This window comes from Sorex fumeus, unplaced genomic scaffold (genome assembly GCF_029834395.1).
Source record: "Sorex fumeus unplaced genomic scaffold, SorFum_2.1 ptg000051l, whole genome shotgun sequence".
Classification (NCBI taxonomy): Eukaryota; Metazoa; Chordata; class Mammalia; order Eulipotyphla; family Soricidae; genus Sorex; species Sorex fumeus.
The window spans coordinates 4,891,813-4,914,799 of NW_026606108.1; the positions used below are offsets into that span (position 1 = coordinate 4,891,813).

General features: G+C 52.4%; 1 protein-coding gene across 1 annotated transcript in view; it reads right to left on the reverse strand.

The window, feature by feature from the left end:
• The window catches only part of ENTREP2 (endosomal transmembrane epsin interactor 2), a 144,701-nt gene that overhangs the window by 58,637 nt on the left and 63,077 nt on the right, over positions 1–22,987 (reverse strand). The window contains exon 2 of the mRNA XM_056124458.1: positions 20,600–20,656. Within this exon, the coding sequence (XP_055980433.1) occupies positions 20,600–20,656 (57 nt within the window). The remainder of the gene's footprint in view (positions 1–20,599; positions 20,657–22,987) is intronic.

Sequence of the window (22,987 nt, forward strand, 5' to 3'; positions counted from 1 at the left end):
GATGGCACAGTTGCCCAAATATTGCCTTGGAGACCCCTAGGCACCCCTTGGCAGGCTCCCTACCCCAACAAACAGACTAGCAGAGCTTGACAACCCACAAGAAAGCAAACCGGAAGGAAGAGAAGTGTCCACGGGCCCCAGAATGCAGCTCCTGAAAGGAGCGGGGAGGTTCTTGATGACAGGAAACAAGAAAACAATCACGAGGTGAGAATGAAGCCCACAGCCCGGTAAGGCCCACAGATGCCCCGGGCACAGCCTGGTGCAGAGCCCGCGATCAGTGCAAATGAAACTCCAGAGAGTGGCAAGAGCGAGGTCGCAGCCTGAGCTTTGCGGTGGGAGAGGGAAGCACAAATGTCTGCCAGCAAGCGGGTCTGCTTAGCGGCGCTTAGTCTGCCCCCAGAACCATCTCTTTCTGATCCCAGCCCCCCACAAGGTGTCTAATGGAAAAGGAGCACCAGCTGGGGTGCGCCTCCACCTGGGCATCTGCTCTGAGCGCCTGCTCCATTTCAAAGAGAAACCCGGGTCCGAGGTGACCTGGATCCCCCCTCACAGCTCCCAGCCGCTGACTGCAGAGCTGTGTGCACCGCTGATGTTTCTAGACGAGTCAGACTGCAGGTGGGGTGTCTCTGCGGTGCTTTTCCCGACTGCTTAGCTTATCAGAAACCCGCTTCCTTTTCTTTTGTTCTTAAAAATAACAATTAGACACCAGAGTATAGGACAGCAGGGAGGGTGCTTGCCTCGCACACAACCGACCTGGGTTTGATTCCCGGCATCCCATGTGATCCCTGAGCCCCACCAGGAGTGATTTCTGAGCATAGAGCCAGGAGTAACCCCTGAGCACTGCCAGGTATGACTCCAAAACAAACAAGATAAGCATTCTTATTAGGACGGGAAAAAACACACCTCTTTCGTGAACAGACACTGGACACTCGCATCCAGTAGAAACTGGGCCACGACGCTGCGTGCAGCTGACAGTTCTGAAGCGGGAGGGTAAGTGGGGGGATTTGGTTCTCCAATGAACTGTGGTGGCTGGCAGGACCCGGGGGTCTTCAGGGTGGTGGCGGTGGTGATATGGCACCATGCACAGTGAAGAGGAGTAGAGACGTGCACCCAAACATGCCTCTCACGCAAATCATCTCAAGGAAAGAAACCAGAAAGAACCACGTCCAGGCTGGGGTGGTTTGATTCCCACCACCACACACCTTGGGTACAGGCCTGCCCCAGCTCCAGATTGTCAGTCTCTACCACCGGGCCACGGACTGAGGGGCCCCAGTGGGCTGAGCGCAGGCTTCCCGTGCAGGAGGCTGGGTTCTGTCGTAAGTACATGACCCCGGGACACTGCCAGGAGAGCACCAGGCTGGAAGCAGCCCCCAGAGAGCACCAGAGGTGGTCCCCAAGAGAGTCATTAGGAAGAACCGCAGTTGGGCGGGGGGCATACCCCATGGTGCTCAGGCAGGGACCTTTCCGGGCTCTATGCTCAGGGCCCAGACCTGGTGCCAGGGGATTTGAACCAGGTTTGTGGCCAGAGCTGCAGGCAAGGTAAGAGCCTTAGGGCTGAGTTTTGTCCTGACCCAGGAGGAATGTCTGGCCCCTGAGGCAAAAGGAAGTCCCCATCACAGTCAGACTCAGTTCCTCTCCCACTCCCCAAGCCTCTCTTGCCGGCTAATGCCATCTCCAGTATGTAGAACACTCTGGACAGTCAGTGAGTGCTGGAGCCCATTGGGAGGCTCTGTCACCACTGGGCAGCACTCACTGAGACTCTGCTGGTGCCGCACCCCCAGAAGCAAGCATGTTTATGAAGAAAGAAGCTTCCACTTGTGGCCATTGCATGGCCAGTTCAGAGGCTTTGGTGGGCCTGTGGCACATTCTCAAGGAAACACACTACCCAAAGTCTCCATTAGGAACCTCACCAGCCGCCCCCCCCCCCCACACCACCTGCACTCCCCAAGACATTTTTTTCTCTCTCCTTCCCCACTCTCCTTCCTTCCCTCCCTCCCTCATGGGGGACCACACCTGGCAGTGCTCAGGGCTTACTGCTGACTCTTCACTCAGATGCTTGGGGGGGGGGCCATAAGGGGTGCTGAAGATGGACCCAGGCTGGCCACATGCAAGCCGAGCGTACCCACTGCACTATGACTCTGAGCCCCCATCTGTTTATCTTCTTTTTCTTTAAAGTCATTATATATTTTATTTCTGCTCCACTTAAAAAAAACTTAATTAAGGCACTGTGATTTACAAAGTTATTCATAGCTGAGTTTTTGACGTAGAAAACTGCAGCACCGATCCCAGCACCAGCATCAACTTCCCTTGCTGGCGTCCACAGGTTCCCTCACATAACCCCCCACACACCTCGTCCAGCCCCCAGCCTGCCCTCTCCACAGGCACCTTTCTAAGTTGGGTTGTTACAGTTTGGTTCCCTTAGTTTCAGGGTTGTTGGCCTTGTGGCTTGGATATCTGCCTCCGTCTTTTCTTAACATCAGCTCTGTACCGGGCTCCTGACCTGGCCCTGGTTGCTTCTCATCTGTCTCTTCTCTCCCCTCTCCCCCCACCTCCACTCTTTCCTTCCTTCTCCTCTCTACACTCTGGGGCCAGTGCTGATCTGGGCATCCCCCGCTTTAAACCACCACTCCCCCACCACTTGGTTTTCTTACCAGGATTTTCTCACCCTCTTTCCCGCTGGTCCTCTAACTTTGCTCTTGAACTCCGTTTCAAAGGGACATTGTGCAGGGCTAATAAAGTACAAATTCTTTGTTGAAGGCCCAAAGAGCACTCACTCAAGTCTGGGTCTACGCTGGGGATGTGAATAAATTGTTTGGCTTTGCCCAGTCCGGCCAGTCCCACAACCTGCTTCCAACTACTTTTTTGGAATGAATCAGAATTTGCCTACACACGTGTGAATAAAATATTGACTCACCTACAAAAAAAATAGGAAAAAAAGAAAAAGAGCAAGAGGAGCCAGAGCTACAGTACAGTGTGTAAGGTGTTTGCATATGGTACCAGGTTTGATTCCCTGGCACCCTATATAGTCCCCTGGGGCTCACCAGGAGTGACCCCTGAGCTCGGAGTCAGGAGGAAGTCCAGAACACTGCTGGGTGTGGTCCCCAAAGAAAAACAACGTGGAAAAGGAAAGATAATGCACTCCGCCTGCAGGAGACTATCTCACTAGCAGAGCTGCAGAGGGATACAGCGGCCGTGGTCATTTCTGAGGCACAGCCAAAGGCCAAACCCTCCTGAGGAGCAAGGCCTCTGCGCCTGGGAACATGCCCCAAAAGGCAGGAAGGAGAAGGTGACAGGGGACAGGGACAACTGGACACCCCCAGCTTTTGACACAGAAGCACCTGGCACCAATGGGGAGAGAGATGCAAGAGGAAAAGAAACCTGATTCTCTTGATTTGCATTTTATGTGCATTTACTTAGATTTGGTGGAGTGGAACTCAGGACCTTCAGAGGGCTGGAGCGATAGCACAGTGGGTAGGGCGTTCGCCTTACAAGCGGCCAACATGGCCGACCCGAGTTCGATTCCTCCGCCCCTCTCGGAGAGCCCGGCAAGCTACCGAGAGTATTCGATATGCCAGACACAGTAACAACAAAGTCTCCAATGGAGACGTTACTGGGCCCGCTCGAGCAAATCGACGATCAACGGGAGGGTTAGGGTTAGGGTTAGGGTGGTGGAGAGGGGAACAAAAGGACCTCCTGCCAAAGGGTCAAGTTCATTCACACCAAAGATAGAGAGTAAAAGGGAAGGCGAGGTCAGTGGGTTCAGGACTGGGAGAGCCTACACACAGCAACCACCCGCGAGAATGGCTGGAAACTGCTGTCAAGGAAAGCTTGAGTGTTCAGGAAAGAAGAGCTGCTCGCAACAAGCTGAACACGTACCACACTCTGGGACAAGAGGGTCCAACATCAAAGAAGTGCCACTTCCACCAGAGTTACTCAGTAAACGCAAAGACCTGGGAATTCCTTTAAAGGCTGATTTCCAGGCAGCAGGGAGGGCACTTGCCTTGCATGTGACCCACCCAACTTCAATCCCTGGCACCACATGGAGTAAGCACCATCAGGAGTAAGCTCTGAACACCACCAGTGTGGTCAAAAACACACTCAAACCACAAATCAAAGGGAGATTGCAAATAACACTATATTTTCATCTGTGACCGCCTCAGAATATTCTAGGGGCTCCTGGGGAAGGATATGTCTTCTGGTTGAGTTACTATGCTCTAAAGAAGAAATCAAGAATGGAGTTTCTTTTTGGGGGTGGGGGAGGAGGGTGCCTGGAGCAATCGTACAGTGGTAGAGCGCTTGCCTTGCATGCAACTAACCTGGGTTCTATCTCTGGTATCCCATATGGTTCCTTGAGTCCTGCCAGGAGTGATCCCTGAGTGCAGAGCCCTAGAACTGCAAAATGTGGCCCCCAAACCAAATATAAAATGGATTTTTTCAATAAAAGGAATTGAGCTTGTTTGTTTAATGATTACCCCAAACAGCAATCCTAAAGTAGAGCTAAATTTACATCCAAATGTATCCCAAATTATCACCAGACTTGCAGATCAGGCATGATGAGGTTTATTTTGTATAACACCCATTGGAATGAAGCACACCCCCAAATAATGATTAAATTATGGGGTCTCACCTGCCAAGTCTGCTACTGGGAGAATCCTGTGGCCACACTGTCCCCATCATGTGATACAAAACACAGGCATCAGACTAGGTGGATTATAAAACCACAGACAAAACATGGCCCCATTTGAAAATACTCTGGTAAATAGAATAATTTAGAATGAAGCGTTATTTTAATTAAAAAAAAAAAAGAGTCAGGGCCAGATCCCAAAGCATTAAGAGCAAGGTACTCTGGAGATTTTCATGCAAAGACTCAATCAAATTGAAATTCATCACTTATGCAAAATGGAACACAAATCTCCCATTACAATGATCCTAAGTGGCGGTTTGTTAAAAGGCTCTGGTGCCATTAGGCAGAGCGAGCGGAAAATGCCAGTGTGATGTGATTCTGATAATGTTTCTCCACCACCCCAGACAATAAGGGGTTGGGCCCGGAGGTATCGAGACACCATAGACTCGAGCCTCTTCCAGCCTAAGCCACAGCCACGCCTGCCAAGAGGCGTCCCAGGCATGCCCAGAGCAGGGCAGTGTGGACCTGAACGTGGGTGAATAGACCTGTCTGGGCAGAGGTGTCATTTTGAAGCTGTTGGAGCTCATGGAGAAGACACTGCCTTCTTTCCTAAATTTTTTTACTTAAAGACCTGTGATAGACAAAGTCCTTGATAGCTGGCTTTTCATCACCAATCCCACCACCAGTGGCGACATCCCTCCACCATGTTCCTAAGTTCCCTCCTGCACCCCCTCCCTTTCCCTTGACAGGCACCTCATAAAGTCTGGTGGCTGTAGTTTGGATGCCGTGTTTTCAGTGCTGTTGAGTCTGTGGCTTGGAGACAGAGTGACACCTCTCTGCATAATGTGGCCCCCAAACCAAAAATAAAATGGATTTTTTTCAATAAAAGGAATTGAGCTTGTTTGTTTAATGATTACCCCAAACAGCAATCCTAAAGTAGAGCTAAATTTACATCCAAATGTATCCCAAATTATCACCAGACTGAGGCCCCACTGGGCCTGCTGCCCTGAAATGTGGCATCAGCTTTCTAGAAAGTTCTGGAGAGTTCTTCAGGCTCTCGCTGTTGGCCACTGCTCCTCTCTCCACCCTATAAAACCTGCTCTCAGCAGTAAATGCTGGAAGCATGTACCCCTTCCCACGTGGTCCACCAAAACCCACCCCAATCCTGACCCCTGGTTCCACACTCAACGAGGAGGCATGAGAAGGTCCTGCCCTTGGTTCCCATAGGTGCAAGGACAAAAGGTGGGTGAGACTGTGAGGTCCAGCTGAACCCAGCCACCGAGACACACACCACAGAACCATAAGGAAAGAGGTGCCCACTGGACAGGCCCAAACCTGGCCTTGACCACGTTGGGGTCCATGAATTTTGGCTGTCATGGACTAATGAGAGGGGGTCACTGCGGCCACATGGGTGCAACCCAACCATGGACAGTCTGCAACTCCCAGACACAGGAAGAAGGTACGCCTCGCGTGTCTCCACAACGCACAAAACTCAAGGGCACAATTCACTCACAGCCAGGCATGAGGCAGGGTAGGACAAGGCCTGAAGACAGTGCTAGGGAAAGTTTTGCATTTTCTGCAGACACAGAAGCCCTCCTCGCCCTGACCAAGGTCTTGTCTGTTCCCGCGTCTGGAGACAGACATGCTCCTGACGCCGTGATCCACCCATCGGTTTTCTAAACAGGAGCGCATGCTCACAGATCAAGTCTGCAAAACTCACGCAAAGATGCACTGGCGACAGCCCTGAGATTCAAGCGGAATATTTCCAGTTCTGGATGGAACCAACAGCAGGAGGAGAGAGCACATAGGAGCTAGCTTGTCATCCAGCAAATGGAAACAAGCAATAAAGGGAACAAATCAAACATGGTGCAGGGGAGAGAAAGTTCTAGAATCCTCTTACTCCCACCCACCCCGGGGCCAAAGGAAGATTTGTGGTTGGGGAGGTAAGCAGGAGTGAGCTCTGAGCACAGGAGCATGATGAAGCCCTGAGCATTTCTAGGTATGGTCCCAAATCCACGCCCTCTACCAAAATTAACTAGCTGGCCCAACTGGAAGTGATGCCCAGGACCTCTGAGCACCTCTTAGGAGTCTCCTCAAAATAAAGGCATTAAAGTGAAGTAAAGGCCCTCCCGTTGATCGTCGATTTGCTCGAGCGGGCCCAGTAACGTCTCCATTGGAGACTTTGTTGTTACTGTGTTTGGCATATCGAATACGTCATGGGGAGCTTGCCAGGCTCTGCCGTGCCGGCGAGATACTCTTGGTAGCTTGCAGGGCAATTTTGTCTTGCATGCAGCCAATATGGCCGACCCGAGTTCGATTCCTCCGCCCCTCTCGGAGAGCCCGGCAAGCTGCCAAGAGTATCTCGCCCGCACGGCAGAGCCTGGCAAGCTCCCCGTGACGTATTCGATATGCCAAACACAGTAACAACAAAGTCTCCAATGGAGACGTTACTGGGCCCACTCGAGCAAATCGATGATCAACGGGAGGGCCTTTACCTTACCTAAAGTGAAGTACATGTGAAAGGGGCTGGAGCAATAGCACAGTGGGTAGGACGTTTGCCTTGCAAGTGGCTGACCTGGGTTCGATTCCTCCGCCCCTCTCGGAGAGCCCGGCAAGCTACTGAGAGTATCTCGCCTGCACGGCAAAGCCTGGCAAGCTCCCCATGATGTATTTGATATGCCAAATACAGTAACAAGTCTCACAATTTGTTGTGAGACGTTACTGGTGCCCACTCGAGCAAATCGATGAACAATGGGAGGATAGTGACCATGACATGTGAAAGGTGTATGTCTTCTAGAGAGAAAAATCACAAAATTCCACTGGAATCCTGTCTTTTAAAACCTTGAGAAATGGGCAGGCAACATACTTAATGGTTGGCTGAGTCAGCACCACTTCCGGAAGGCTACAATGACTGACTGACAGAATGCAGTTGCAATAAAACCCCCAGCCAGGCATCTTGTGAACCTAGCGAGCTGATTAAATACGCTCCAAGGAGGAACAATGGACGAGAACTGGCCAAGACATTCTCAGAGCTGAAAACGCGGTTGGGCGGGGTCCCCCCTTCTCCAAGGAGCGTCATTACACACGAACAAAGCCCAGGAGTGAAAGAAACAGCGGAAGGCCCAGGAAGAAGCGCCAGAGACTCCAAGGTGTTATTACGAGGAAATGAGCAAGATCGATGGGGGGAGAACAAAGACGGGGCGCTGATTTCACCGGGGCCACCCGCATTTGAAACAGAGAGATGGGGAGTTCCTACCTCCAAGAAGACACAAAATCCAGCAGTGTGCTCAGACACCAAAACCCATACAGGCATGCACATAGACAGACAGACAGACAAACAGACAGTCACACACACACACACACACACACACACACACACACACACACACACACACACACTCCACCTGTCACCTAACTGAAAGACAAGGCAGATCACAGGGAATACATTCACCAGTGAAACACTATACCAGCAATAAGAGGAACTATCTATCTAGACCTCGTGCCCAAATGTGGATGAGCCCCCACTACCGGTGTGTGTGTGTGTGTGTGTGTGTGTGTGTGTGTGGTGCTGGGAGTGGTGAAGCAAGTCACAATAAAAGACAGTGTTGAAACAACAATAAGATCGGCAGAGACAGGGCTATTGGGTCTCATTAAGTGTGACACATCCGAAGAGAACGATGCGGTGGAGGCTATAATGCGGAGGTCACCTAGTGTGTGTCACATAGCGCAGAAGATGGCCCAAAGCAGGCATGCTATGCAGAGACAAGGACAGAAGACAGAGTCACAGGACGGCGGGTGTCTCTCAGGGTTTTGGAACAGGCATCATGGGAAGGGAGGGTGCTCCAGACTTGGGTGCGGGAAGCAGGCAGATAGCTGGACTTCTGCGTAAGAGCCAACTTGTAAAAAGAATCAGTGGAACCAAAACTTCCTGGATTCAGCGGTGAAGTGTGAGGTCCTAGGTTTGAGCCCCAGCACAGCAACCAACTGAAGAAGCAAAGGAAAAAGTTCTCATGATCACCAGGTAACACTGCCTCCGTGATGCTACTTTAAATCAATGCTGATCGATTCTTCTACTAAGGGCTCAGTCATACAATGTGAATAGCTGAACAATTCAATTAGGAAATGTAGCTCTTCTTTTCATTCCTAATCAGAATTTTTTAAATAAAAAATGAATCCTACAGCAATTTGACTGAACACATAAAAGCCAGGGTAAAATATGAATGTCCCCATATTATTACTTATTGTACAGAACAAAATTATTGCGGGATCAAAGATAAAGTCCGTGAGTAATATTCTTCATTAAAAGAGGTTGGACATTTCAAAGAAAATCTGATAACTAATAGCCTCTGAGTTACAATTCTTTAAAGCTAGGAGAGTAGAGCGAGTTCCTCAGAAATGCATATTAAATTCACTTTCAATTAGTACAGTTCGGCATTTTATTTTTATGATTTGTATGCTTGGTGATACTTTTAAAATTAACTGTGCCACAGACAGACAGATTGCATACTTCTCAGCCATAATAATTTTTCAGATGCTATATCTTTATAACAGTAATTGCCTCTTTTCTGAAAGAAGACGCATTTTAAGTCGAGTGACACTTCATTTATTACTTTTCTTTTATTAGAGCCTCATCAGCACATTCCATTTCCTAAATGACGTTTTCCTCCTAGGACACGGTGAAGACCCTTGAGCAAGGTAGTGTGTGGGGAGGTGGGGGCGGTCACGATCGGACAGCGCACACGGACACGGCCCTGTCCAGTGGACTGGATCTGCTTTGACTGACCCCAAGGGACAAAATGCTCTGAGATTTGCAAAATGCCTCCTTGGTGAAATTTCCAGGACGCCATGCTGCCAGCCACGAGAGCTTCAAGTCCAGCCAAACACAGGCTGAGTGCATCACGGAGGAAAGGGAGCCCCACTTTGAGTCGAGGGCGTCCTGCACCTCCTCCCCACTCATTCTTCATGGCTCCCCGGGGACCAGGCAAGAGAGGCCTCGTCTCTCCATCTGCAGACTCGCTCCCTTCCAGACCATAAGCACACGAAGGAGGCGGGGGTCTCCTCTGGAAGCCCCCTAAGACGATCCTCCTCAGCCAGGACAGGCTGCTTGGAGCCGAACCTCAGCTCCCAAGACCAGAAAGACTTGATCCCAGACTGTGAGTCAAGACAGACCGGGCACCGGCTCTCCCCGCAGACCCACACTGGGTTGGCCCCTGGTTCCCCCATTTTCACTACTGCTTGGATTGTGCGGGGGTGAGGGGCTGGGAGGAGGGTCAGGCTGGGGCTACCCCTGCTGACATCACTCCCAGCTCACTCCTGGCTCTGTGCTCAGGGCTTGCTCCCAGCTCACTCCTGGCTCTGTGCTCAGGGCTTACTCCTGGCAGTGCTCAGGGTGCCCTATGCAGCACTGGGGGTTTGCCACGCACGGCTGACACTGTGACCCCCCTACCATCTCTCAGCCACTTGGTGCTTCCTGATGCGTGTTTTCATCTTTCTCTAGCTGGATCCCAGGAGCTGGAGATGGAACTGGGTTCAGGATCTGCCCTGCATGTCACTGACCCCGGTTTAACATCCGGCACCAGCTAGTGCCCTGAGTACCCTGGGGTGGCCCAGGTATCCCCAGCTCTGTGGGGCCCAAGCACGCTGGGGTCTCACACTGAGCTGCCTGCCTGGTTGGTCAAGCAGTACCATGGTGGGGATGGAGTGGGGTGTCCCATCTCATCCACCCACCAAACTTTTCGCATCATCCATTTCTTGACTATCTTCTGCCCCCTCCTCTGGCCATCCAGCACTGTGATATTCTGCTGGCTATGGATTATCTCCCCTGTGTATGGCGTCTCCCCGCCATGCTCTATACAACCTCAATGTCCGCCGCTGGCTTCCAGGGTATCACAGCCCAGAGCTGTGCCCAGCAGCCCATGGGACCTGGGGTTCACTGAGACCTCACAAGCTCCATGGACTCTGGCCCCTGGACAGGGTGACCCCACAGAGGTCACTTCTGGATCAGCAGACCGTGCACGGACCATGTGACTGGAAACCTGCCCCCAAGCATCAGTGCCCAGCCGCCGGCCACACTCTCCACCTCAGGGTTGGAAACAGCTTTCAACTCTGCCCATGTGCACAGCTGGGACTGTCCCATATTCTCCTGAGCAGAGGTACTGTCACATGGGACTGGTGTCAGGCAGAGGGGGTGAGAGGCGAAGGTCGCAAGCCAAGCTCTCAAAGTGGCCACAGGCAGACAGAGAGTGTGTGGCTGTCTCTGCCTTTAAGCCCCGCCCCTGCCCCCCCACCCCCCCACCCCATGCTCTGTGTCAGCCCTGAGTCCCCGGCACTGCTCTCGGGCTCCTTGGCCCTCCCGGCCTGGGGTCATTCCAAAGCCAGCAGCACGCAGGAAGTGCCTCTGAGCCCCGCATCCCAGCACAGTGCCGAAGGATGCATTTCATCCATTCTGCTTCCCAGTGCTCATTCCATATTGGGGACCTGCACCCAGCTGGTTTCTCTGCATGCCTTGTCCACTACAGACAGAAGGCTTCCACACCTTTCCCATTAACAACATGCCCCAGATCAAAACCAAAGAGCGAAGGCTCGAAGGCAGGCGACTGGAGAGAATGTAAATAAGGGCTGATTTTAATGCTCTCCGAGATTGTACCAGTGACATTCTCCATCCCCGCTTGGCCGGGAGAGGCCTAGGCCTTTACTTTCATTAGTCCCCTTCTGTGGGTAGCCCCTTGCTGACAATTATCATTGGGATAAAATTTCATACGATTTGCACATGTAAAGAGGGGGCTCGGCTCTTATTTTTCTCGAGGAGATGTGGGCTGGGATGCTCACGCCGCCAGATAGAGGGAGAGCAGTTCAGAGGGCCTTCCAGAACCTTCGCAGATGCCGGCACTGCCCACTTTGTTCCCCTCTGCAGCCGTTAATGAACAGAGACGCCTCTTTACTGAGATGAAAGCAAGTGCCATCTCGGGAGCCCAGTCGTGCTCCCGACAGCAGGAAGGCTCCCCACGCAGATTTATAAGAAATTTTCTGAATAAATAATAATGGCTCCAGATACATTTACACAGAATGCGTTAACCTTTACCTCACCTATATTTTAAAATTGCATATTAAAGTAACATCTGAGCTCAGTTCAGGTACCGGAGGCAAAGCCCTGCAGGGCTGCTAGGGGTCATAAGAAAGGTCAAAGCGATGCATGCATTGCCCCCCACCCCCAGCCACCCAATATGGTCCGACGCACAATCAGCATGGAATTTCTCATGGGCACAGCAGGAAAATTTTCTGCAGGAGCGAAATTTCAAAAACCACATTGAAAGAGAAGCTAATATATGCAGCAAATAGGTTAAAGCTTTCTTACGTGGCAAAATGATCCGCACTGGCAGTGAAGGGAGAGAAATAAAAAGACCAAAGGAAAAAAGGAAAAGGAAAAAAGAACATGTTTGGAGTTCATTCGTCATAGAAACCCCGTCCGTAGATGCTGGCACATTTCATTAAATACCGCAGTTTTGAGGAAAGCAAAAATAACATTGCACATAGCGGTTGAGAGAAGCAAAAATAACAAAATCTATGTTGAACAGAAATGCTCAGCGGCATTTCCAGCGGACATGGCCCTGCCATGTGACCTCCCCATAGATCCAAGGGCTGGTTTCTAAGGCATTGGGTGGGCTATGAGACGCCCTGTCCCACTCCCGGCCGAGGCTGGATGGCTCAGGTGGGTCCAAAGGGCTGAATCCACTGTGGGGAGAGGGCAGGTGTGGCGCTGCCCCGCGGGATCAGCAGGCTGGGGGGCCTTTGCCACTTGAGAACCTGCTAAGGTGGCTGACACCATGGAAAACCCCATTTTTCAGTTTTGGGGCCACACCGGCAGCGCTCAGAGCTGACTCCCCGCTCTGTGCTCAGGGATCACTCCTGGCCGTGCTTGGGGGACCATATGGGGTCAAGCCAGGGGTCAAGTCTGGGTTAGGCAGGTGAAAGGTAAGAGCCCTCCATGCTGGACTATCTCTCCAGTCCCCAAATACCCTTTTTTTGTTTTGTTTTTTGGCCACATCCAGTGGTATTCAGGGGTTATTCCTGGCTCTGCACTCAGAAATTACATCTGGTAGTGCTCGGTGTCCCTATAGAATGCTGGGTATTGAACCTGATCGGCTGCGTACAAGGCAAGCACCCTCCCCACTGTACTAACGCTCTGGCCCCAACACACATTTTAAAATTTTTTTTATTGAGCCACCATGAGACACAGTTACAAAGAGATTCAGCGACACAATATTCGATCACTCATCCCTCCACCAGTGTGAACTTTCCACCACCAACTGTCCCCATTATACCCCCCACTTGCATGCCAGTCCTCACCCTGCCTCTGTGGCAGACAGTTGCTCAGATACTCTCTCGACTTTTGGGCATTATATTTTGCTCGAATTCTCCTGCCACCATTCAAAACTGCCTTCCAGGGGCAGATGCTAGATCATTTATTTTCCATTGCTCACTTTGCATATCATGAAAGGTTGCGAGGCAGCTTATGTGGCCGTGGGCTTCTGAGATTCTAAATTATAAATCGTTGGGTTCCAGAGACATCTCTATATGGAGATATTCCAATGCGGTTTGGAGAATTAGTCCTGACACCCACATACTGGAGCCTTGCTTGTAGAAGCTCATGGTCGCCAGGATTCCATCCGGAGAAGGCAGGGAGACTGTACCTGCTCTGTCTGGAACGTCCCAGTGAAGTCGGCTGGGTATGGGGCCCAGAGAAATCTCCAGTGCTGTGGTGCCCTCCAGGCCTCATTGCCGCTGTGTGCAGCAAGATGGCCCAACACCCATTTTTTTGGGGGGGGGGGGAACATGAAGGAAAGAAGCACTATCTCCTGTCCACGAGCTACTTCCCCGGAAGAGGCACCACGACTCACCCAAGCCCATGTGAGCACATCTGCAGCTGTGGCCCAGGCTCATCAGTGCAGCTGCTACTGGCCCCATCTGGGCCCCCATACACCTGCCAGGCCCTGGCTTCTCCCCTGCTGGTGGGAAGTTTAGAGAGGAACCCCAACAGGGGCGGGTGAGGTGTTGCTGGACTCTGGAACAGGCCACTGACCCAGCACATCCCATTCCACATGCCAATGGATGGAGCCGCGCACATCTGGGTCGGCCTTCATTCCACTGCAGGGCAGCGTCGGTCATGGTGCTGGCCTGAGGGGGAGCCAGACCCCCGGCCCATCTCTGCGCCCTGGGGAGTCGCCCCCAACAACGGGCTGTTGAGACTTTCCTGACTTCCCTGCCCCGCCTCAACTGACCATCAGGAACGAGAGAGACCATGCTGAGCTCTGTTGGTCAGTGGCTCCAGAAGGAGCACCCCTTGTCTGTCCCCGCAGGTCTGCGGCTCCAAGAGGAGCACCCTCTATCTGTCTTTCTGGCTTCCTTTCCGACAGAGATATATTCTGAGCTGACAGTAGCGAACAGGGGCGTCCATCCCCCTGGGTTCCACCCCAAAGGCCTGTGTGTCCTTCAGCTTTTTATGCCATCTTGTGCAGGAACACTCCCAGGGGTTCAGTGCAGACAGACAGAAGGACTGAAGGGAATCAAGAAACTTATTTCTAAGGAGACAGTCAGGCAAATCTGAAACTCATGGAGGGGTGGCACCTCCTCTTCTCAGAGATGCCCCCAGACTTCCGCTTAACCTTTCAGTGCACTGTCTCAGTGGAACTTCAGTGGACCGTGTTAGTGGAATTTCAGTGGACTGTTTCAGTGGATATTCAGTGGACTGTTTCAGTGGAATTTCAGTGGACTATGGACTGTTTCAGTGGACTTTTTCAGCTGATCAAAACAGTCCAGATTATACAGATGGTCCATTTCCTCCAAGTGAACTGGCTACGAATTTTATTAACATCTACAAAGGACCTTCAAACACCCTGATGAAGGTGTGAATGACAAGAGTCTGTACTCTGCCATGGTGGCACAGAAAACTATTTTTGTCCACACCTTGTCAGTCAGGACACCATAAGTCATTTCCAATCAAGGGGAAGAAACAGATGGAAGAAAGACTCCCCCCAGAACAAGCATGTCACTTGAAATAGCCAATGGAATCCATGCACATGACAGTTCCCTACGATGTGTTGTGACCGGTTACAAGGTTGACATAGCATCTTCCCAGAAGTTACCATGGGAAATCTCATCCCTCAGTAGTACGGACAATCATCTGTTCAAAAATTTGTCTGTAAAACCAGTAGCATCACAGGGCTAAATAATTATCACCTCAGAATTCTACAAACTGATTCTAAAATTTACCAAAGAGCAAATGCAAGAAGTTGTCAAGCCAACAAAGCAGATTTTTCACAACATAAAGAGCTCACAGTTCCGAATTTAAAAAGGACACTTCGTTAAAAATTAAAAGACAAATAACAGCCTGGGATAAAATATTAACCACTTAACACAGAAAATAATTACTTTTCCAAGGAATCCCACAAATCAATGAAGTGCTGTCCTATGGAAAATTCAGCAAAAGATGTGAACAGAGGGACTCGCACAGGAAACAAAATCCTGCTGCTTGATTTTTTTCTTATGTCTCAACTATTCTCTGTCCCCTTTCCTGCCTTCTTCAGGGCTTGTCCTGAGTGTTTGTTCAAAAAGAATTTATTTCCTTGGTTGTTTTATGTTCCAATTCTATATTTCCTCATAGTTTAGCTTTGAGTGGTATTCTCCGTCTTCCCATGGAGTTTATGAATGGTTCACTGGATAAATCCTCTTCTCACACCTTGACACCCATTTTCATACAGTTGGCTTATGCCTGGCTAACACAGCCATAAAATACTGCTGGTTTTTGTTCATGCTCTTGTCTGGGTCGGGGGGCCGGAGCGATAGTACACTGGGTAGGGTGTTTGCCTTGCACACGGCTGACCCGGGTTTGATTTCTCTGGCCCTCTCGAAGAGCCTGGCAAGCTACTGAGAGTATCCCACCCGCACAGCAAAGCCTGGCAAGCTACCTGTTGGCATATTCGATATGCCAAAAAGAGTAACAACAAGTCTCACGATGGAGACGTTACTGGTGTCCGCTCGAGCAAATGGATGAACAACGGGAGGACAGGACAGTGCATTGTCTGGGCCAGTGAGTCTTGGATCTGTGGGTTTACAGTGTCTAATTCTGGGGGGAAAGACTTGGAGAAGATACTGTGTCTTCAAATCCTTTTCCTGGCCGTTCTCACTCTTCAGGAGCTCTGTGCCCACCTATATAAAGTTCCTTAGACTCCCCCCCCCCCCCCCCCCCCCGCCTCAGCTCATTCCTTCTCTGTGTTCAGTTCTGGTGCTTTTCTGCTCCCGCCCTTTCCCGCCCCTCACCTGCTTGGCTCATCTCATCCCAGGGCCCCTCTCTCTCTTGGCATTAGGTATTTTAATCCATCTTTAAAACTTGGGTTATTTAAAAAGGAAGCAATCTTGTTTTCTCTCTCTCAAATAGGGAATCTTGTTTCTCTCTCTCTCTCTCTCTCTCCCCCCTTGTCCATCCAGCCCACACTACAACTGCACAATGCAGGCCTAAGGTTTTGGCCTCGAGGTGCTGGGTGGGTGTGGCCAGTGGTGCAGGGAAATTGGGGTGCACGCAGTGCTGAAGATCAATCCCAGGGCCCCACCATGGCTTCGCAAGTGCTCAATCCATGGCCTATCTCCCAGCCTGACTAGGTTTTGATTTTTCTGTTTTTTTCTTTTGGGGTCACACCTGGCGATGCTCAAGAGTTACTCCTGGCTCTGCACTCAGGAATCACTCCTGGTGGTGCTTGGGGGGCCCTATGGGGTGCCAGGGATCGAACCTGGGTCGGTCACAGGCAAGCGCCCTCCCTCCTGGACTACCGCTCTGGCCCAGGTTTTCATTTTTCTATCTCCCTGTATTGCATCAACATTTCAGATACCTTGAATTCAGTTGAAAAAACTCTTTTACTGTCCTTGTCTATCATGTTTGTGAACTTTTTTTTTAAAGTTGTTTGTTCTGTTTTGGGGCTGCTGCTGCCAGTGCTCAGAGCTTGCTCCCTGCAAGAGGCACTGGGACTCGAGCCCGTGGCTGCCACATGCCAACTCTGCCTGTTGAAGCCCCTCTCGCCCACTGGCACACGCCGATTAGGTGTCCGGATCCACTGATTTCCACTCTCTCTATTTGGGGATGTACTTCCCTTTTATTCTGGGTGGGGGGCACTCCTGGTGGCCATCAGCCCCATCCCCAGTGGGGCTGGGGATCACCCCCAGCACCCCTGGCCCCCTTGACGTGTGGGCCCCTGCTTAAGTCCTGGCGGGTCCCTTGGCTGATTCTTCCCCGGCCTTACCCAGGAGAGAGGGTAAGGATCACCTACATTCAGAATGTTCTGTCTCAAGTCCATCCTTTCTGGAATCCTGTCCGGTAAACCCACCGTGACTTGGCTCACCGGGGTCCCCCTGCCCTGTATGCAACCTGGAACCTCAAGTACCTGCGGATCAAGGCTGGATCACGCCAGATTGTGGGTGGGGCTTCCCCAAGAGGCAACTCAGCGTTGCCCACCTTAGCTGCTGGAGCCGAAGGTGAGAGAGGGGTGAGGGCGGCCCAGAGGGAAGCGGCTGTGGCTGTGGCAGACTCTGAGGTGAGGCTGGGGCTGGGTGGGCCTGAGTGGTGACCAGCAGTGATGCCGCAGGATCAGAGTACCCTCTCACCGCTGCTCCCTGTAGAGGTCTGCACCATCACCACCCTGAGAACAGCAGCAAGGATGGTGAGGACCCGGAGGGGCAGGGGCACGGGCAGCCACTCGCTTCAGAGGCCAAGAGGCTCCTGCATGGAGGACGAGCACAGCTCACTGTTATTCTGCAGAGCAGCATGGAGACACCTCCAAACAAAAGGCACAGACCCAGCTGGTCTGATTGGGCATCTGATCTGCAGACCCTGAGAACAGAGATGCAGAGAGAGAGAGAGAGAGAGAGAGAGAGAGAGAGAGAGAGAGAGAGAGAGAGATGGGGAGCCCCTGCGCCTCGCAGCGCAGCCGCAAAACTGAGTGCCAATATGAATGCATGGATGAAGCCGCGACATGCACTGCAGACTGCATGCATCATGGACTGCTTACACTGTGGGCTGCTCACACCGTGGACTGCTCACATTGCAGACCATAAACACCACGAACCACTCTCACCCTGCTCTGTGGTTCACACACACCGTGGACCACATGCCCTGTGAACTGCTCACACTGTGGCCAGTGGTCCATATGCACCGTGGACTGCATCTCAGCTCCAGAGGCCAATGACAGCCCGGCAACGGGTCCCGGAGGGGAGGGGGAATGGAGTCTCCTGCTCCGGTGACATGAGGCAGCAGGAGAGACAGCCCAGGGTCTGATTCCACTCCAGTGTGGAAGAGAAACCACGGGAACAAATGACCAAAACAAAACTCAATGCAAGGGCTCGGACTTCCAGACTGGAACAGAAGGGCAGTGGGAGAGGAAGGGTCAGCCCAGGATTTTGCCACAGGGCCCCGGACTGAGACAGGTCACGGCAGTGACCTCGGAGCACATGAGCGGCTTTGTCCAAAGATCCGCCTCCTGGGAAGTGAGGGGCTGAGCCCCCCTTCACTGATGTTCCCCAAAGGCGAGAAGCTGATCAGCCACGGGACATGAACCGGGCCCACGTGGTGCTCCCTGTCCCAGAGATGAAGTGTACTTCAGTCCCCTGCTCACAGCCGGACACACAGCACGGCCTCCTTGGCACCAGTCGGCCCAGAAATGCTGGGAGGTTTCCCCCGACCCCCTGAATACTGCAAGGGAGGCCCTTCCCCAAGCACACTTCCTCAGTCAGATGCTTTCTAATAAATATTTTGGAGAAGGAATGATTTTTCTTTGTTTTTGGGCCACACCTGACAGTGCTCAGGGCTTCCTTCTAGCTCTGAGCTCACGAATCACTCCTGGTGGGGCTCATAGGCGTTGCCGGCATCTCTGCGTCTCTGAAAGAATCCTTTCACTAGCGCTATGCACTCTGACTCCTGATTGAGCAATGTTTGCGGAAACCCCCTCATGGCTGCATCCAGAGAGACAAGTGTCCTCCGTCTCGCTCTCACCTCTCGTGACACTCCCATGGGCTCCACAGAAAAGACATGCCTGGGGGCTGGCAGGGCACACGGGATCCAGTGCTCCCCTTGGCCTTAGCCAACCTGGGGTGGTCCCCAGGCTGGTTCCCTGAGTACTGGCGTGTGAGACTCCAAAACATGCTTGGGAGGACCTGGGAGATCCCCAGCTGGCAGAGTCTCCTGAATGAGGCAGGGGAAAAGAAGATGGGGGGTGAGGGAGCCACAGGCCAGCAGCCCTGAAGAGTCCAGTGTTGGAGTTGGGGGTGAACCTTATTCTGGGTTGGGGTTTGTCAATGCAGCAGCCCACGTGAGAGGTCAAGATTCAGCCTAGAATCTGAAGTAGAGGGGCCGGGAGTGGTGTGAGAGCACACCCCGACTTCTAGGCTATAGGGGTGGGAGTGCCATCATGGGGCATGGGGCAGTGAATGGGGTGCTGGGGACTCAAGCCCTGGGCCTCACAATCTGGGGAGCTCTGCCCCGAGGCTCTGAGCTGCAGCTCCACAGAACCTTTTTTCTGAGTGACAGGGTCGCCTCTTTTGTAGTGATGTCACATGGCATCCTGACAGAACTCTCTGGGGACCTGCTGACAATCTGTGTGGGCACAGATTCGGTTCTCATCGCCTTGATACCCCAGACCCAAGGGCCCCAGAACTATCACTGGAGCACGAAGGCAGAAACCAAGCACGCTTCCTCAGTCAGATGATTCCTCACCAATGTTTATGAGAAGGAATTATTTTCCTCTGTTTCTGGGTCAGGCCTGGCGGTGCTCAGGGCTTCCTCCTGGCTCTGCACTCAGGAACCACTCCTGGAAGGGCTTAGGGACCATACAGGGCGCCGCGGATTAAGCCTTGGCGGGTTGGCGCTGTGCAAGGCCAGCACTTTGCCTGCCGTCCTTTCACTCTGGCCCTCTTTTATCAGCACTTGGACCAGCTCAGTCACACGAGGTGGGACAGGTTAAGTGGCACTAATTACTCTGTAAACCATCCGGACCTTTCTGCGGACAGGCAGCGGAGCGCGGACCTGCAGCTGAAATCCAGGCTGTTTAAGCCGTTTCCTTTTGTGACCCCTTTGGACCCTTAAAAGTCACCCTTAAAATCCTCGAAGTGTTCCTGACACGTCCAGGCAAGCGTGTCAGGGCCACGTTGGAGCCGTAGTGCAGTGGGTTCGGAATAAACGTCCGACCGTGGTGCCTCTGGAAGCCTCTTACTGTTACCAAACATCTCATGATCTCCACAGCCAGCGACACCCCAGCGGGATGGGTGGCAACCCCCAGTTTCCAAACCTAAGGGGAAGCCACATCCAGCTCCCCACTGTGAGGCCCATGTCAGCCTCCCCGCTCCCTCTGCAGTTGAGGAAGCAGCAGGTTCCTGGGACTCCCCCAGATCACATTTGTTCACGCTCCTGGTGAGGAGGGAGGGAGTCTGACACGCGGACTGCCAGCTTCCGCCTGCACCCATTAATATTTAGCACGCGTCATTACCCCAAGTCTAATCACTTAAAGAAGAGAGTCTGAATAATTGATGATTACAAAAAGAAGAACAGAGTCAGGCCGTCTACTTCATTACCATCAGACCCCGGAAAACCTCTTCCCCAAGTCCGGACACGGTGCATAAATATATTCCTACCGGATCAATGGCTGACTCCGTCCCTGGGGCGCGATCCACCTGGAGCACCCCTCCTCCATCGGCTCCTGCCAATACAATGTGGCCCAGGAGGGCTCCATCCCAGAGCGCCCTTTCCCCCTTCTCTGCACACAGCCCCTTCCAGGCTCCCATGAGCAGGGGTTTTCTAATCCGAAAGGAAACACTTGCACCAAGGATGACAGGGCGATCTGAACCCTCGGGGATCTGCAAAGAAGCCAGGAGTTGCGGGGCCCGCCTACCTCTGCTCCCCACCCCACAGCACCCCAATATGGACACCACGCAACTTACCACAAGGGACAACGGCCTCTTCCAGGACACCACGCCGATGAGTCCTGAGAGCAGAACCTGGAAGGAAGTGGAGAGGACAGTGAGACAGCGCGGCTGGATCCACACCACAAGACAGTGGCCTCCAGCCCCGGGGAACCAACCCATCACACTGCAAGAGCCGCCGGTAGGGGGGGTCCTGGACCCTGACACCAGACACCAGAGCTCCATGTGGGACGCCCCCTCAAAGGACTGAAATGGACTCAGGGTGGTAGAGACGATTCCTGGTTGGCCAGGGGCCTCTGGGGCACCTCCCTTACAACCAAGGGTTCTGACCCTCTGATCCTTCCCTACATGCAGATCCCCAGGACCCCCTGGAGAGTGGCTCCAGCACATCCACTCACCCCACACTGAGCCCGAGATGCCCCAGGAGTGACGAAGGGACCTGGCGTCAGAAGTGTACCAGGTTCAATGCCAGAGTGAGAATCTCCAGGAATGAAGAGGCTCACACACAGGCTTGGAAGGGCAGAAAAGTCTCTTAAAAACTAAGAGACGAAGAAACTCCCCAGCCGGGAAGGAACTGAGTGCAGGACTAAGCCAAGGACGGCTCATTTTGTGGGGTTTTATGAGGAGACTGCATCTTTACCAAAGGGGATCCCGTGTTTCCCAGACACTTGTAGGTTAGGGCCTGTCTGTGTATTTAAAGGCACAGCCGTGGGCCAGGGAGTTAGTACAGGGGCCAGGCGCTGGCTGTGCTGCTCACCAGGGTTCACCCAGTACTGCATCGGTTGCTTGAGCCCCACCAGGAGTGATCCCTGAGCAGAGCTAGGAAGAAATTCCGAGAACAGCACCAGGAGTAAGTCATGAGCACAGCCAGGTGTGGCCCCAAAGCAACGAAACAAAAAGATACAAATGCGAGTTTCAGGGACTAATCACAACCAGTCCCCCCCCCCCCCCCCATGCATTCCAGAGTCTTCTGCCTCATCTTCCCCCTCCCGTCTCTGACCCCCAGTGAGAAGGAAAATACCAGGGAGGCTGATATGTCACCAGGCTTAGAAAAGCACCTTCATTGTTGGAACGGCTCGCAGATCATTCTGATTCTCTCCTTTGAAAGTGTCTTCGCTTCACAATAAAAACAATGTCTTTGTTGATACAGAACATTAGTTCCATTAAAATCGCATTAAGTATAATGAAAAGCTCTCCGAGAATAATTACGCCAGGAGATTCAAGGACCCATATCAACTTTTAAATCCACTGCATGACAACACCAAGTGAGTCCGCCTCGGAGACGAATCGCTTCCTTCATCTGCAAACGATGATGAATCAAGGCCCTCCTGCAAGCGCCCTGGCTGCAGGCTCCAGACCCCAGGACGCATCTAGAAGGCTGCCCTGACCTGACTCTGGAGTATTTTGAATTCATCGCTCCCCTCCCCCCATCCCAAGCCCGTAGTGCCCTGGGAACCCACTTTTACAGAGACCCCCGCCTAGCACCCTCGGACATGGCCCTTCCAATAGTCTGCCTTCAACAGCCATCTTCTGCCTGGAGATGAACCTCAAAGTCTGGACTGAGAAGCTCCCCCATCTTCTGTGCCTCACCACACTCACATGCATGAAGGGGTCTGAATTCCACCCAGGCTTGAGCTTCTTGAGGTAAGTCTGGCTGCAGAAGCGTGTAGATTCCATGGGTGGGGGCACACCCCCCCTCAGAACTTGGGACGGCTCTGAGGGCATCAGAGATGACGGGAGAAGGCATTGGGCTTTAAACTACCAGCATGCACTACTACTGGGCATGCACCTAGCACAGGCCCCTGCTCACTTGCCCGTCCTCTGCCGTAACCAAGGCTGGAGCACCACCTGGGGAGTCGAAACATGGCATCCCCATGCTTTCCAGCTCCAGTTCAAGATGCCCCAAGTCCAGAAGTCGGAGAAGCCCAGGGGAGAGAGAGGCAGCCATCCTCCCTTGCCTGGCCCAATCTCTTATGAACACACAGTTCACGGATCCTGTTCACATCCCTTGTTGCTCTGAGTTGCGGTGCCCAGATCTCATGCATGCTAAGCATGTGATGTGTTTTTCCCACTGATCCACATCCTGGCCCCTAGCTAAGTGCCCTTTTATGAACACCAGGGCATTTGTGGGCAATGTAACCCGGGTACATCACAGTCCCCCGAGTCTTACTGCCATCCACTTAGCATCTGCATGACTTTCTGTGGTACCACAGGAGCACCGCTTACTGAAAGGGGCATCTCTCGTGGCTCAAAACACATCAAAAGCAGGAACGTTAAGAGCTAAGCGTGTTTGCAACGAGTCAAGTCGAGGAATATTGACTCGATGTCTTTCAATCAATGTGATCCTTAAACATGATTTGAAAATTCAAACTGTTTCCTGGAGAGGCGAATCCTTCCATCCTGACT